Source organism: Salmo salar, chromosome 03 (assembly GCF_965601325.2).
Source record: "Salmo salar chromosome 03, fSalSal1, whole genome shotgun sequence".
Taxonomy (NCBI): Eukaryota; Metazoa; Chordata; class Actinopteri; order Salmoniformes; family Salmonidae; genus Salmo; species Salmo salar.
In genome coordinates this window covers 368071-381451 of record NC_138293.1, presented here as the reverse complement: position 1 = coordinate 381451, position 13381 = coordinate 368071, and the positions used below count along the sequence as shown (strand labels likewise).

At 45.9% G+C, this 13381-nt stretch overlaps 1 protein-coding gene across 1 annotated transcript in view; it reads right to left on the bottom strand.

Annotated features, from left to right (window-relative positions):
* The window catches only part of emilin2a (elastin microfibril interfacer 2a), a 72560-nt gene that overhangs the window by 43096 nt on the left and 16083 nt on the right, over positions 1–13381 (bottom strand). The window contains exons 3-6 of the mRNA XM_045714353.2: positions 6411–6793; positions 4988–6297; positions 4009–4638; positions 3082–3319 (exon numbers count right to left, since the gene is read on the bottom strand). Coding sequence (XP_045570309.2) covers positions 3082–3319; positions 4009–4638; positions 4988–6297; positions 6411–6793 — 2561 coding nt within the window. The remainder of the gene's footprint in view (positions 1–3081; positions 3320–4008; positions 4639–4987; positions 6298–6410; positions 6794–13381) is intronic.

Below are 13381 nucleotides of genomic sequence, written 5' to 3'. Positions count from 1 at the left end.
GTTCTGATAGTGGAGGGTTAGTGGTTGGCTATATAGTTGTGTTCATGTTAGAGAACAATGTGTTTATGCAAACGGATGTGCATTTACCAGGGCAAAGATATCCTGGCGTACCACAGGATTCGACAATTGGGCCTTTGTTATTCCTCATCTATATCAACGCACTTGCTGCTGGGTCTTCTACCGTACTTCACATTCTCTTTGCTGATGTTACCAACTCAGGCATGGCCACACTTTCTGAATGGTTCCAGATAAACAAATTATCTTCAAATTTTAAACAATCCAACTTTATTGAATTCACTAGTAAGTATAATAAATATCCTAACTCTATGCTATAGCTTAATTTACCCATATCTCATTTACTGTAATATTGTCTGGGCCAGAACATATGCCTCCTACCTACACAAATTACTCATCATACAAAATACATTTACAAGACTAGTCACCTCCTCTAATTCCCTGGCTCCATCTGCACCTTTGTTTAAGAAACTCAATATCTTGTCTATTTACGACATTAATGTACGCCAACTATGCACTTTCATCTACATATACTCATACCTCCCAGACAGTTTACCTAAACCCTTCAGTGGATTCTTCCAGGTCCCAGTTTAACCTAAACCCTTCAGTGGATTCTTCCAGGTCCCAGTTTAACCTAAACCCTTCAGGTCCCGGCCCAGTTCTCTCCCTCAGGTCCCGGCCCAGACAGTTTAACCTAAACCCTTCAATGGATTCTTCCAGGTCCCAGTTTACCTAAACCCTTCAGTGGATTCTTCCAGGTCCCAGTTTAACCTAAACCCTTCAGTGGATTCTTCCAGGTCCCAGTTTAACCTAAACCCTTCAATGGATTCTTCCAGGTCCCAGTTTAACCTAAACCCTTCAATGGATTCTTCCAGGTCCCAGATAGTTTACCTAAACCCTTCAATGGCTTCTTCCAGGTTAATTCTGAAATCCATATATTTAACACAAGACACTGCGATAACCTTCACCCTCCCCACTGATGCACCTGACATACTGAAGCCAATTGTCTATCAGATACAGAGTTACCATACTCTGAAATTCTTATCTTCACATTGCCAAAACATCATCTTCCCTCAATAACTTCAAGCGAAGACTGGGGGTCAGCCTGATGATCCAAACTACTCAGTAATCTCCTCCATGAAGACTGGGGGTCAGCCTGACGAACCAAACTACTCAGTAATCTCCTCCATATAGCCTAACTCTGACACACTCACATTTATCAAAACAAATTTTAACAAATATTTGTGATTACTGATCAGTTAATTTGTACATTTACAATTAGTAGGTTTTGTTATCTGTTTTAACAAAGCTTTTTATTTTTGTACTTACAGTTGATAACACACTATAGTTTTGGCAAGTCGGTTAGGACATCGACTTTGCACATGACTCAAGTAATTTTTCCAACAAATGTTTTCAGACAGATTATTTAACTTATAACTAATTCACTGTATCACAGTTCCAGTGGGTCAGAAGTTTACATACACTAAGTTGACTGTGCCTTTAAACAGCTTGGAACATTCCAAAAAATGATGTCATGGCTTTAGAAGCTTCTGACAGGCTAATTGACATAATTTGAGTCAATTGGAGGTGTACCTGTGGATGTATTTCAAGGTCGACCTTCAAACTCACTGCCTCTTTGCTTGACATCATGGGAAAAATCAAAAGAAATCATCCAAGACCTTAGAAAAACAATTGTAGACCTCCACAAGTCTGATTCATCCTTGGGAGCAATTTCCAAACGCCTGAAGGTACCACGTTCATCTGTACTAACAATAGTACGCAAGTATAAACACCATGGGACCAAGCAGCCATCATACCGCTCAGGAAGGAGACGCGTTCTGTCTCCTAGAGATGAACGTACTTTGGTGCGAAAAGTGCAAATCAATCCCAGAACAACAGCAAAGGACCTTGTGAAGATGCTGGAGGAAACAGGTACAAAAATATCTGTATCCACAGTAAAACGAGTCCTATATCGACATAACCTGAAAGGCCGCTCAGCAAGGAAGAAGCCACTGCTCCAAAACCGCCATAAAAATATTAGACTTCAGTTTTCAACTGCACATGGGGACAAAGATTGCACTTTTTGAAGAAATGTCCTCTGGTCTGATGAATCAAAAATAGAACTGTTTGGCCATAATGACTATCGTTATATTTGGAGGAAAAAGGTGGAGGCTTGCAAGCCGAAGAACACCATCCCAACCATGAAGCACGGGGGTGGCAGCATCATGTTGTGGGGGTGCTTTGCTGCAGGAGGGACTGGTGCAGTTCACAAAATAGATGGAATCATGAGGCAGGAAAATTATGTGGATATATTGAAGCAACATTTCAAGACATCAGTCAGGAAGTTAAAGCTTGGTCGCAAATGGGTCTTCAAAATGGCCAATGACCCCAAACATACTTCCAAAGTTGTTGCAAAATGGCTTAAGGACGACAAAGTCAAGGTATTGGAGTGGCCATCACAAAGCCCTGTCCTCAATCCCATAGCAAATTTGTGGGCAGAACTGAAAAAGCGTGTGCGAGCAAGGAGGCCTACAAACCTGACTCAGTTACACCAGCTCTTGTGGGAAGCTTGTGGAAGCCTACCCAAAACGTTTGACCCAAGTTAAACAATTTAAAGGCAATGCTACCAAATACTAATTGAGTGTATGTAAACTTCTGACCCACTGGGAATGTGATGAAAGAAATAAAAGCTGAAATAAATCATTCTCTCTACTATTATTCTGACATTTCACATTCTTAAAATAAAGTGGTGATCCTAACTGACCTAAGACAGGGAATTTTTACTAGGATTAAATATCAGGAATGGTGAAAAACTGAGTTTAAATGTATTTGGCTAAGGTGTATGTAAACTTCCGACTTCAACTGTATGTATTGTATATAGTTTTTGGTGGTGTGGTTTTTATACAAGCCCCTGAGCTTCTAACTACACCTGCACACCGTTTATTTATTCATTTTTATCTGTATTGTTGTTGACCACTTGTTTTCTTTGGTGCAATTTTTTTTAACTACACAGTAACAAATCCATCCATTCATTCACCCATTCATCATCCGCAGTATAATACTGACCTGTCTCCCTGGCGTTGGTGTCAGTGCTCCTGGTCTTTAGGGTGGTGATGTCAGCAGCCTGTCTTTCCAGCATGGTGTTGACCCGGCTGACGTGGTGCCACAGCCCAGCGATGTGCTTCTCCAACCCCTCCTTCACCCCCCGCACCCTGGCCGACACCCCGTCCAGCTGAACACACACTTTCTCCAGGCGCTGGACACGCCCCTCCACCCCAGACACACCAGAGCAACGCTGAAGCACCTAACAAGAAGAAGAGCAATCTTAATGATGTCAATGAAATTACAACAAGATATCAACACAGATAACAGTGTTAACCACTAACTAATAACTGACCACTAGACTACTAGATAACTAACTGGTTAGTGACATAACAGACTACTAGATAACTACCTGGCTAGTGACATAACAGACTACTAGATAACTACCTGGCTAGTGACATAACAGACTACTAGATAACTACCTGGTTAGTGACATAACAGACTACTAAATAACTACCTGGTTAGTGAGATAACAGACTAATTGATAACTACCTGGTTACTGAGATAACGTACAACTAGATAACTACTTGGTTAGTGACATAACAGACTAATTGATAACTACCTGGTTAGTGAGATAACGTACAACTAGATAACTACTTGGTTAGTGATATAACAGACTAATCGATAACTACCTGGTTAGTGAGATAACTGATTACTAGATAACTACCTGGTTGGTGAGATAACGGACTTCCTGATAACTACCTGGTTAGTGAGATAACGGACTAATCGATAACTACCTGGTTAGTGAGATAACTGATTACTAGATAACGATTACTAGATAACTAACTGGTTACTGAGATAACAGACTACTAGATAACTACCTGGTTGGTGAGATAACGGACTTCCTGATAACTACCTGGTTACTGAGATAACAGACTACTAGATAACTACCTGGTTAGTGAGGCTGTCCAGTTTGGTTCTCAGCTCCTCCATCTGGCTGCTGCTGTTTCCCTCCACCTCTCCTCTGGGGACCGTTACACCCTCAGACGCACTCTGGATCCTGCCTGGACTGATGGTTGTGGCACCAAACCCACCTAACCCTTCCCCTGGCCTGGCCCCTGCTTTGACCCCTGCCCCAACCTGGCAGCAGGTGTTGTAGGTGGTGTTCATCCTGGTGAGGTCCTGGGTGTACCTGCTCAGAGAGTCCCCCAGCCCTGTCACTGCCCCCCCCAGACCCCCTACGTTGTCCTGCAGGATTACCATCCCCCTCTGGAGGTCCTCCACCGTCTTCACGCTCCACTTCTGCCCTGCCATTTGCCTGTCTATAATCTCCTCCAGCTCTCTCAGTTTGTCAGAGTTGACCGTCACATCCGTGTGGAGGATATCCAGGTCGTTACGACAGAGCTTCAGGTCCTTCACCACACTGTCCAGAACTACAGGGTGGGAGGAAGCTCCAGGGTTGGTGTTGGGAAACCCTCCGGTGTTAGGTCCTCCACCACAGCCGGTAGCACAGAGCTCAGCCACAGTGGTCACCTTGTCATCCAGACCCTGCAGAAGAAACTTGTTGTTGTTCAACTCAGCCTGCAGGAGAGAACAAAACAGAATCTGTTACCATGGACACATAACACACAAACACACTGTCATGTGCAGTGCAGCGCTCCTCAAGTGTACAATGGCTGGAGATGGAACCTAGGATCTGCAGTGCAGCACCCACAACGGCACAACGGCTGGAGATGGTACCTGGGAACTGAGACCAGCAGCCCTCCGGTTGCCAGATCATCTCCCACTTTCTATCACCAGGTCTGGGATTAAAACCAGCAACCCTCTGGTTGCCAGATCATCTCCCACTTTCTATCACCAGGTCTGAGATTAAAACCAACAGCGTTCTGAAAACTGGTCCTCCTCTACCCTAGTTGTCTACCTACAGTACCTGAAGGTCCACGCTCCTTCCTCCTCCAACAGGATATGACTCGTTGTTCATCTCGACCAGCATGGTGGTAAACTGGTCTTCCAGTACGTTTACTCGTTCCTCCAGCAGCTGTCGTAGCTCCGTCCCCTGCTCGGCTAGTGCCCGGGTCAGCTTCTCCTCCACGTAGAAACAGTGGACCTCAGCGTTCTGCTCTGTCACATTCAAACGCGCCTCTAACTCCTCCATCCGAGACCCCACCTCTCCCTCTAGTCCTAACCCCTCCATGTCTAACCCCTTTCCCTCTAGCTCCCCCCGTGGAGAGGACAGGTACTGCAGCTCATTGTCCATGCGGGCATTCAGGATGCGATGGGCCTCCGCCACACGCTCCAGCTCCCTCCACAGGTCAGATAGGTCACCATGCTGGACAGCTGGTAGGATACCTGGAGGCTGGTTATCCTGTCTAGCCAGGTCGGTCTGTCTGGCAGGGGCAGTTTGTCTAAGGCTGGGTTTGGGATCAGTCTGTCTGAGTGTCCGGCCGGGCTGGTCAGAGGCAGTGATGTCCAGTCTCAACCCCCTGATCTCCTCCTTTAGCTGCTCCTCCTTGTCCACCATCTCAGTCCGACTGAGCAGTCCTCTCTCCCGCTCCTCCTCACACCTCCTCTCCATCAACTGGATCCTTCCATCACAGGATTTCTGCAGCTTCTCCACCTCCTTCCCTATCCTCTCCTCTATCGTTCTCTCCATGCTGTCCTCCATGTTCTTCCTCAGGAAGCCCAGCTGCCTGTCCACGTATTTCTCTAGTAGCACCTCCAGGTCAGCGGGGGCTCCACCCCCAACAGGGTTAGGGTCAGGGTCTTGCTGTGTCTGAGAGGCATCAAGCAGCAGGCGGATATGACCGCTGTGTGAGGTCACGGTACCTCTCAGCTCCTCCAGAGCCTCCTCTTTACTCTTCAGAGAGGTGTTGACATCATCCAACCTGGCCAGGATCTTTTCCAGCCCCCTGTCCCCCTGGACTGGCCCCCTGGTGGCCTGGTGCCCGTCGATCACTGACCCCTGGTGGTTGTCTGATGGTACTGCGGCCTGCTCTATGTCGGGGGCGTAGACACTGTCAGGGGTCACAGGGCGGAGGTTGTTGAGCAGGGTGACCAGCATCTTGGAGGTGTCCTCTTGCAGGTCAGATCTCAGAGTGGAGCTAAGCCCAGTCATCGCAGCCTGCAGCGCCCCCACTGTTTGGGAGAGGCGCTGCACTTCCCCCTCCAGGAGACGCACCCTGTCTCTGTCTGCTCCTCCATGCCTCCCCTCGTACACCCCCGTCTCCCTCCTCTCTGGCCCTGAGACAGAGGACACAATTAAGTCAATACAACACATTAACACACATATACGAATCCATCTTTAAGAAGAGGATTGAGAAAGCAGCAACATGTCATGTTGTCAAGTATCTTACTCTGTGGGTGTCTGGTCTGTCCAGGGATGGATCTGGTCTGGGGGTAGAGTGGTGCTTCCCCAGAGTTTTGGGTCTGGTGGGGCTGTGACCCTGCTGGCACTGTCTGTCTGTTTGGGTACTGAGTCTGGTGTGGCTGTGACCCTGCTGGCACCGTCTGTCTGTTAGGGTACTGGGTCTGGTGGGGCTGTGACCCTGCTGTCACTGTCTGTCTGTTTGGGTACTGGGTTTGGGGTGGCTGTGACCCTGCTGGTACTGTCTGTCTGTTAGGAGCAGCCTTCAGCTCAGAGCAGTCTGGTCCCTGGTAACTAGGGCAACACCTCCACTCCAGGTCTGTCACCGTCTTATAGGCGATCTTATAGGCCGGCCGGAACCGCGTCCGATACCTGGGAGAGAAGGCAGGACAAACCTGTAAGTGCACATACACACACGCACGCACGCACGCAAACACACACACACACACCACACACACGCGCGCGTGCAGGCACGCACACACAAACACACAAAGACAAACACATGTCTTCAAAGTTTCTACTTAAGTCTATGACATTATTTCTCTTTTGATAATATAATCTTTGTTGAGAATATTACAAACTGATGCTAACCTTAAAAGGATAGACATGTTGCAAGCCCAACATCAGATGCAATCGTTATGGTAATGTAGGTGTAGGAGAGGATGAAACAGGGTCTGTGCCACCAGTAAGTACAGAGAGTAGCTTGGCTCTTGACTGGTCTAAGACATTGCATCTCAGTGCAAGATGCGTTAGGGTTAAGCTGCATCACATCCGGCCATGATTGGGAGTCCCATAGGGCGGCTCACAATTGGCCCAGCGTCGTCTGGGTTTGGCCGGGGTAGGCCATTATTGTAAATAAGAATTTGTTTCTTAACTGACTTGCCTAGTAACTAGATCCTTGACTTCCCAGGTGGTAAATGTAGGCAACAACACGTCTGCTACGCTGATCATCAACATTGGGGCCCCTCAGGTGTGTGTACTTAGTCCCCTCCTGTATCCCCTGTTCACCCACGACTGCGTGGCCAAACATGACTCCAACACCATCATTAAGTTTGCTGATGACACAACAGTGGTGGGCCTGATCACCGACAACGATGAGATGGCCTATAGGGAGGAGGACAGAGACCTGGCAGTGTGATACCAGGACAACAACCTCTCCCTCAATGTGAGCAAGACAAAGGAGTTTATCGTGGACCCATTACCATCGACGGGGCTGTAGTGGAGCAGGTCGAGAGTTTCAAGTTCCTTGGTGTTCACATCACCAACAAACTATCATGGTCCAAACATACCAAGATAGTCGTGAAGAGGGCACGACAAAACCTTTTCCCCCTCAGGAGACTGAAAAGATTTGGCATGGGCCCCCAGATCCTCAAAAGGTTCTACAGCTGCACCATTGAGAGCATCCTGACCAGTTGCATCACCGCCTGGTATGGCAACTGCCCGGCATCTGACCGTAAGGCGCTACAGAGGGTAGTGCGAATGGCCCAGTACATCACTGGGGCCAAGCTTCCTGCCATCCAGGACCTATATAATAGGCTGTGTCAGAGGAAAGCCAATAAAATTGTCTGAGACTCCAGTCACTCAAGTCATAGAGTGTTTTCTCTGATACCTCTTGGAAAGCGGTACCGGAGCACCAAGTCTAGGACCAAAAGGCTCCTCAACAGCTTCTACCCCGCACCCCTAAAAAAAACAAAAAAACATTTGTCACAAGAAATTTGCTTCCTGGTATACAGAAAATACCTGAAGCTTCCAGAAAATACCTGAAGCTTTCAGAAAATACCTGAGCCCTGAAGCTTCCAGAAAATACCTGAGCCCTGAAGCTTCCAGAAAATACCTGATCCCTGAAGCTTCCAGAAAATACCTGAGCTCTGAAGCTTCCAGAAAATACCCGAGCTCTGAAGCTTCCAGAAAATACCCGAGCCCTGAAGCTTCCAGAAAATACCTGAGCCCTGAAGCTTCCATAAAAATGGAACAGAAATGGTGCTTCACCAAACTGGAAGTCTTCCAACTACATTGGAAAGACAGTGGCGTTCAATATCAAAGAGCCCTCACTCCTGCTCGATCATCCTATTTTTCCAACCTATTTGAGGAGAACAACAACATTCCAAAATGTATTTTTGATACTGTCTCAAAGCTAACTAAAAAGCAGCGTCCCCAAACAGAGGATGGCTTTCACTTCAGCAGTGATAAATTCATGAACTTCTTGACAAAAAGATCATGATCATTTGAAAGCAAATTACGGACTCCTCTTTGAATCTGCGTTTTTCTCCAAAACTCAGTTGTCCTGAACTGACAGGACCTAGGATCAACGGAGACACACACATCCTGTATCTCTACGACACTGTTAGGTTCTAATTCTCAGAGTAATTAACTCAATGGACACTATGAAAGCTTAACCAAGTTTAATTCTTCCCAGAGGATCAATACAGCTGCATTAGACAAAACATGTTTCCACCACCACAAGTATATATACTCAAATGTAGGAACTCCTTCTCTCCAATCCTTACATCTATTATGGTTCGACAGGAAGACGAAGTAATAGGGTAATAAACCATAATTTCTCCCTTAAGGGGATCTGATCTGACCTCAACCCTTCATTTGCCTAATCCACAGATGTCCATCCGTATCCCCCATAGCGGTCCTGTGACTTCCTCCCGTCCACCCAGCACATTCCAAAACCATCTGGCTCCTACAGATAACCATTCACTTCTGATGTAAAAACAAGTCTCTAGGATAGCAAGGTTCCAAGTTTAACCCAGAATCCAACAACACATTCATTAAAAATAGTCACGGCCTCTAAACCTTCAAGCTGCATACTGGACCCTATTCCAACTAAACTACTGAAAGAGCTACTTCCTGTGCTTGGCACTCCTATGTTGAACAATAAATGACTCCCTATCCACAGGATGTGTACCAAACTCAGTAAAAGTGGCAGTAATAAAGCCTCTCTTGAAAAAGCCAAACCTTGACCCGGAAAATGTACAAAACTATTGGCCTATATCAAATCTCTCATCTCTTGGTGATGTCATTCGGAAACACAACTTTCACTGCTATGTGGACAACACACAGCTGTACATTTCAATGTAACATGGCGAGGCCACAGAATTTCCTACACTGGAAGCCTTTGTTTCGGACATAAGGAAGGGGATGGCGGCAAATGTTTTACTTTTAAACTCGGACAAAACAGAGATGCTAATTCTAGGTCCCATGAAACAAAGATATCTTCTGTTGGATCTGACAATTAATCTTGATGGTTCTACAGTCATCTCAAATAAATCTGTAAAGGACATCGGCGTTACTCTGGACCCTGATCTCTTTTGATGAACATAACGAGAATATTAAAGGACAGCTTTTTTTCCATCTTCGTAACATTGCAAAAAATCTGGAACTTTTGTCCAGAAATGATGTCAGAAAAGCTAATCAATGCTTTTGTGACTTCTGGATTAGACTACTGCAATGCTCTACTCTCCGGCTACCCAGATAAAGCACTAAATAAACTTCAGTTAGTGCTAAACACGGCTGCTAGAATCTTGACTAGAACCCCAAAAAATGTATCATATTACTCCAGTGCTAGCCTTTGGCTTCCTGTTAAGGCTAGGGCTGATTTCAAGGTTTTACTGCTAACCTACAAAGCATTACATGGGCTTGCTCCTATCTCTCCGATTTGGTCCTGCCGTACAGGACCAACTCTACTGTCCTGTAGAAACTATGCTCTACAATAAAAAAATACTTTACTCTACTGTAGAAACTCTTTAGGCTCGGCCCTAATTTATGTGCTCTCTGACACCTGGAGTTGGAAGACAGAGGACAATGCCAAAGGACTAGTCAGCCCTTCCCCCATCTGAGGGGCCAACTGTTTGCTTGCAGAGGACTACAGAGACGAAGTGGCTACTCTTAGCAAAGAGGTATCGAACCTACATAAACGACTGGGGAATCCACGCCCACCTACTTCCCTTTTTGTTCTACTCCAGTAGCTGGTCGCCTCTCTGGCCTGGTGGGAGTGTCGCTACTGTGTCGTCTCTCCACAGCCAACTGGCCGGTGCACTGCAGGGATCCCTCCCTGAAAGGGTCTCCCCCTTCCCTGAAATATGGAGTTAGTAGGATGCTTCTGGATGACTTAGTGGATGTTCCTGTTTTCGGCCCTGCCAACTATTTTTTTTACATTTTACATTTTAGTCATTTAGCAGACGCTCTTATCCAGAGCGACTTACAGTAGTGAATGCATACATTTCATTTCATACATTTTTTTTTTCTTCTGTGCCATGGAGGTACTTCACTCGTCGTCGAAGTCAAAAGCAGCGGCCTTTGGCAATAGGGGCTTCCTTAGTGGTGGGAAGCCCGGACCTGATACAGACTTCAAACAGCATCGCTGCCCTGGATACAGAGATTCCAGCAACTTCATCCCTTGGGGCTTCAACTTCGTGATCAGATCCGGAGGTACCTGTGCCTTCGTCCCCTGTTCTGTCTCCCTCTCCGGTGTCTTCTACGGTCAATGAGGCTCAGGAGGTACCTGCGCCTTCGTTCTGTCTCCCTCTCCGGTGGCTGCTACGGTGAATGAGGATTCATTGGTTATGGGAGGCTTCAACCGGGTGCCAAGAGTTGCAGCTGTGCGAGATGGCGGCTCTCGCCAGTCCTCGACGAGTCATCCTGAATCATATGAGGTGTAGGAATGGGCGTATTTCCTCTCCCATCTCGCCGGCTGTTCTTTTAGGCAGCTCTAAGGTACCAAATGTCTCAGTTACTGGAGAAAAAACATGATCTTCCCGAGGGAACAAGAACAGGATATTACTAGGTTCCCCACCGTCTACGTCAATACACAGAGGTTGATGCTGTTGCAGTCCATGTGGGATTTAATTCCATTAGGAATGGTAGCTCGGAATGGCTGAAACAGAACTGATTGGATCTCTGCTGGACACAAAAAAATATTCTATAATTTCTGTCTCTGTGCCCTCACTGGGTCGATGTAGTGAACATTTTAGCAGGCTACTAGCGCTTCACAACTGGCTACGTGACTACTGCAGCTCCATTGGTGTACCTTTTGTAGACAACTTTGACACCTAATGAAGCAGAGAATGCTCTATAAGGAGGATGGAATCCACCCTAATCATCTAGGTGCCTGGATCCTATCCAAACACTACATGGCAGCTCTGAGGCAAATGACTGATCAAATCACGCTCCTCAAAGGTATTTACTCCCATTAAATCACAGCGATATCATTCCACCACAGCTTCCCATGTTGATTGGGACATTGCAAATAGTAATTCCGTGCCTGTTAATTTAATTTCCATTGACATCTGTTAGCTCCTGGAAAGAATCCACCTATTAATAGTTTAATATCAAGCTATCGTTTTGCTACATGTGCTCATAAGCATAGGGGTATTGGAAACAGTAATCTTGCGCACATTGACCGGAATTCTACTATTAGAGCTGCAACTTTGAATCCAATCAGGAAGCCCACAGTGGCTAGCTCATTCAGTTCTATTGACTCACGCATCACCATGGATACTCCTGCTGTTTTTAAATCTCGCAGAGGGCTTGGACTTTTACATATAAAATGGACAAAGCCTCATGTCTGGGTGCATGACACTAGCCCATCTCAGAGACCTGGCTGAGGATGTTGACGTTGTGGACCAGAACATTTTCAGATGTGATAGATTAAAAAAAAGGGTGAGCATATAAGAGACTGATGGCATCATGGATAAGAGAGATCTACTCTGATGGCATCACGGATAAGAGAGATCTACTCTGATGGCATCACGGATAAGAGAGATCTACTCTGATGGCATCATGGATAAGAGAGATCTACTCTGATGGCATCATGGATAAGAAAGATCTACTCTGATGGCATCACGGATAAGAGAGATCTACTCTGATGGCATCACGGATAAGAGAGATCTACTCTGATGGCATCATGGATAAGAGAGATCTACTCTGATGGCATCATGGATAAGAGAGATCTACTCTGATGGCATCATGGATAAGAGAGATCTACTCTGATGGCATCACGGATAAGAGAGATCTACTCTGATGGCATCATGGATAAGAAAGATCTACTCTGATGGCATCACGGATAAGAGAGATCTACTCTGATGGCATCATGGATAAGAGAGATCTACTCTGATGGCATCACGGATAAGAGAGATCTACTCTGATGGCATCATGGATAAGAGAGATCTACTCTGATGGCATCATGGATCATGGACTCTTAGCAGGATCAGGCACTCTTAGCATATCTGTCCCCAAAATGTGTGAGCTGTTTGTTGCAAAAGTGGGCATAAGCCAAAAGATGTATATATTTATTGGCGCAGTCTACTGACCCCCAGCCGCTTCGGCGGAGGCTGTTGGTATTATTTCGGATAATTTAAAACCCTTATCTGGTATTTGAACTGGTTGTTAGGAGATCTTTCACATGTCTCAGATCAATTTAAGAATATCTGTCTTGAGCTATACTCAGCTGTTAACGAAACCCATTCGGACTATTGTAAAAAAAACTAAAGACCTTATCCTGACTAACCATCCCCATAAGTATTTGGTGTTTTTGCAAATGATATCAGCGACCACTGCCGTATTGCTGGCATTAGAGAACCTCTGACCCTGGTGTAGTTGTTAAGATACATCTAAAAACAATATGGATCTATATTATATTAATGATATTATTATTATCATCAAACTACTTCCTTAGCGCTATGACAGACTGTCAGTGATCCCTCTAAATTCGGGAAAAACAATTCATTCCCTGAAGCGGGGTAATTCCTCGACTTCCCTGCCTGGCCTAAGCAAGTAGTTTTAGACTCCTGCATCCTTACTGAAAAAGTGAAGATTTATGATGCTTTTAATCAGGATTTTATATCATCAGGTTTCCTATGTGAAAGAAATGGTAGTCATACTGGTCTTGGCCAGTCAGCTGTCTGTCCTTCCCCCATACAGCCTCCAGGTGTCTGTTCTTCCCCCATACAGCCT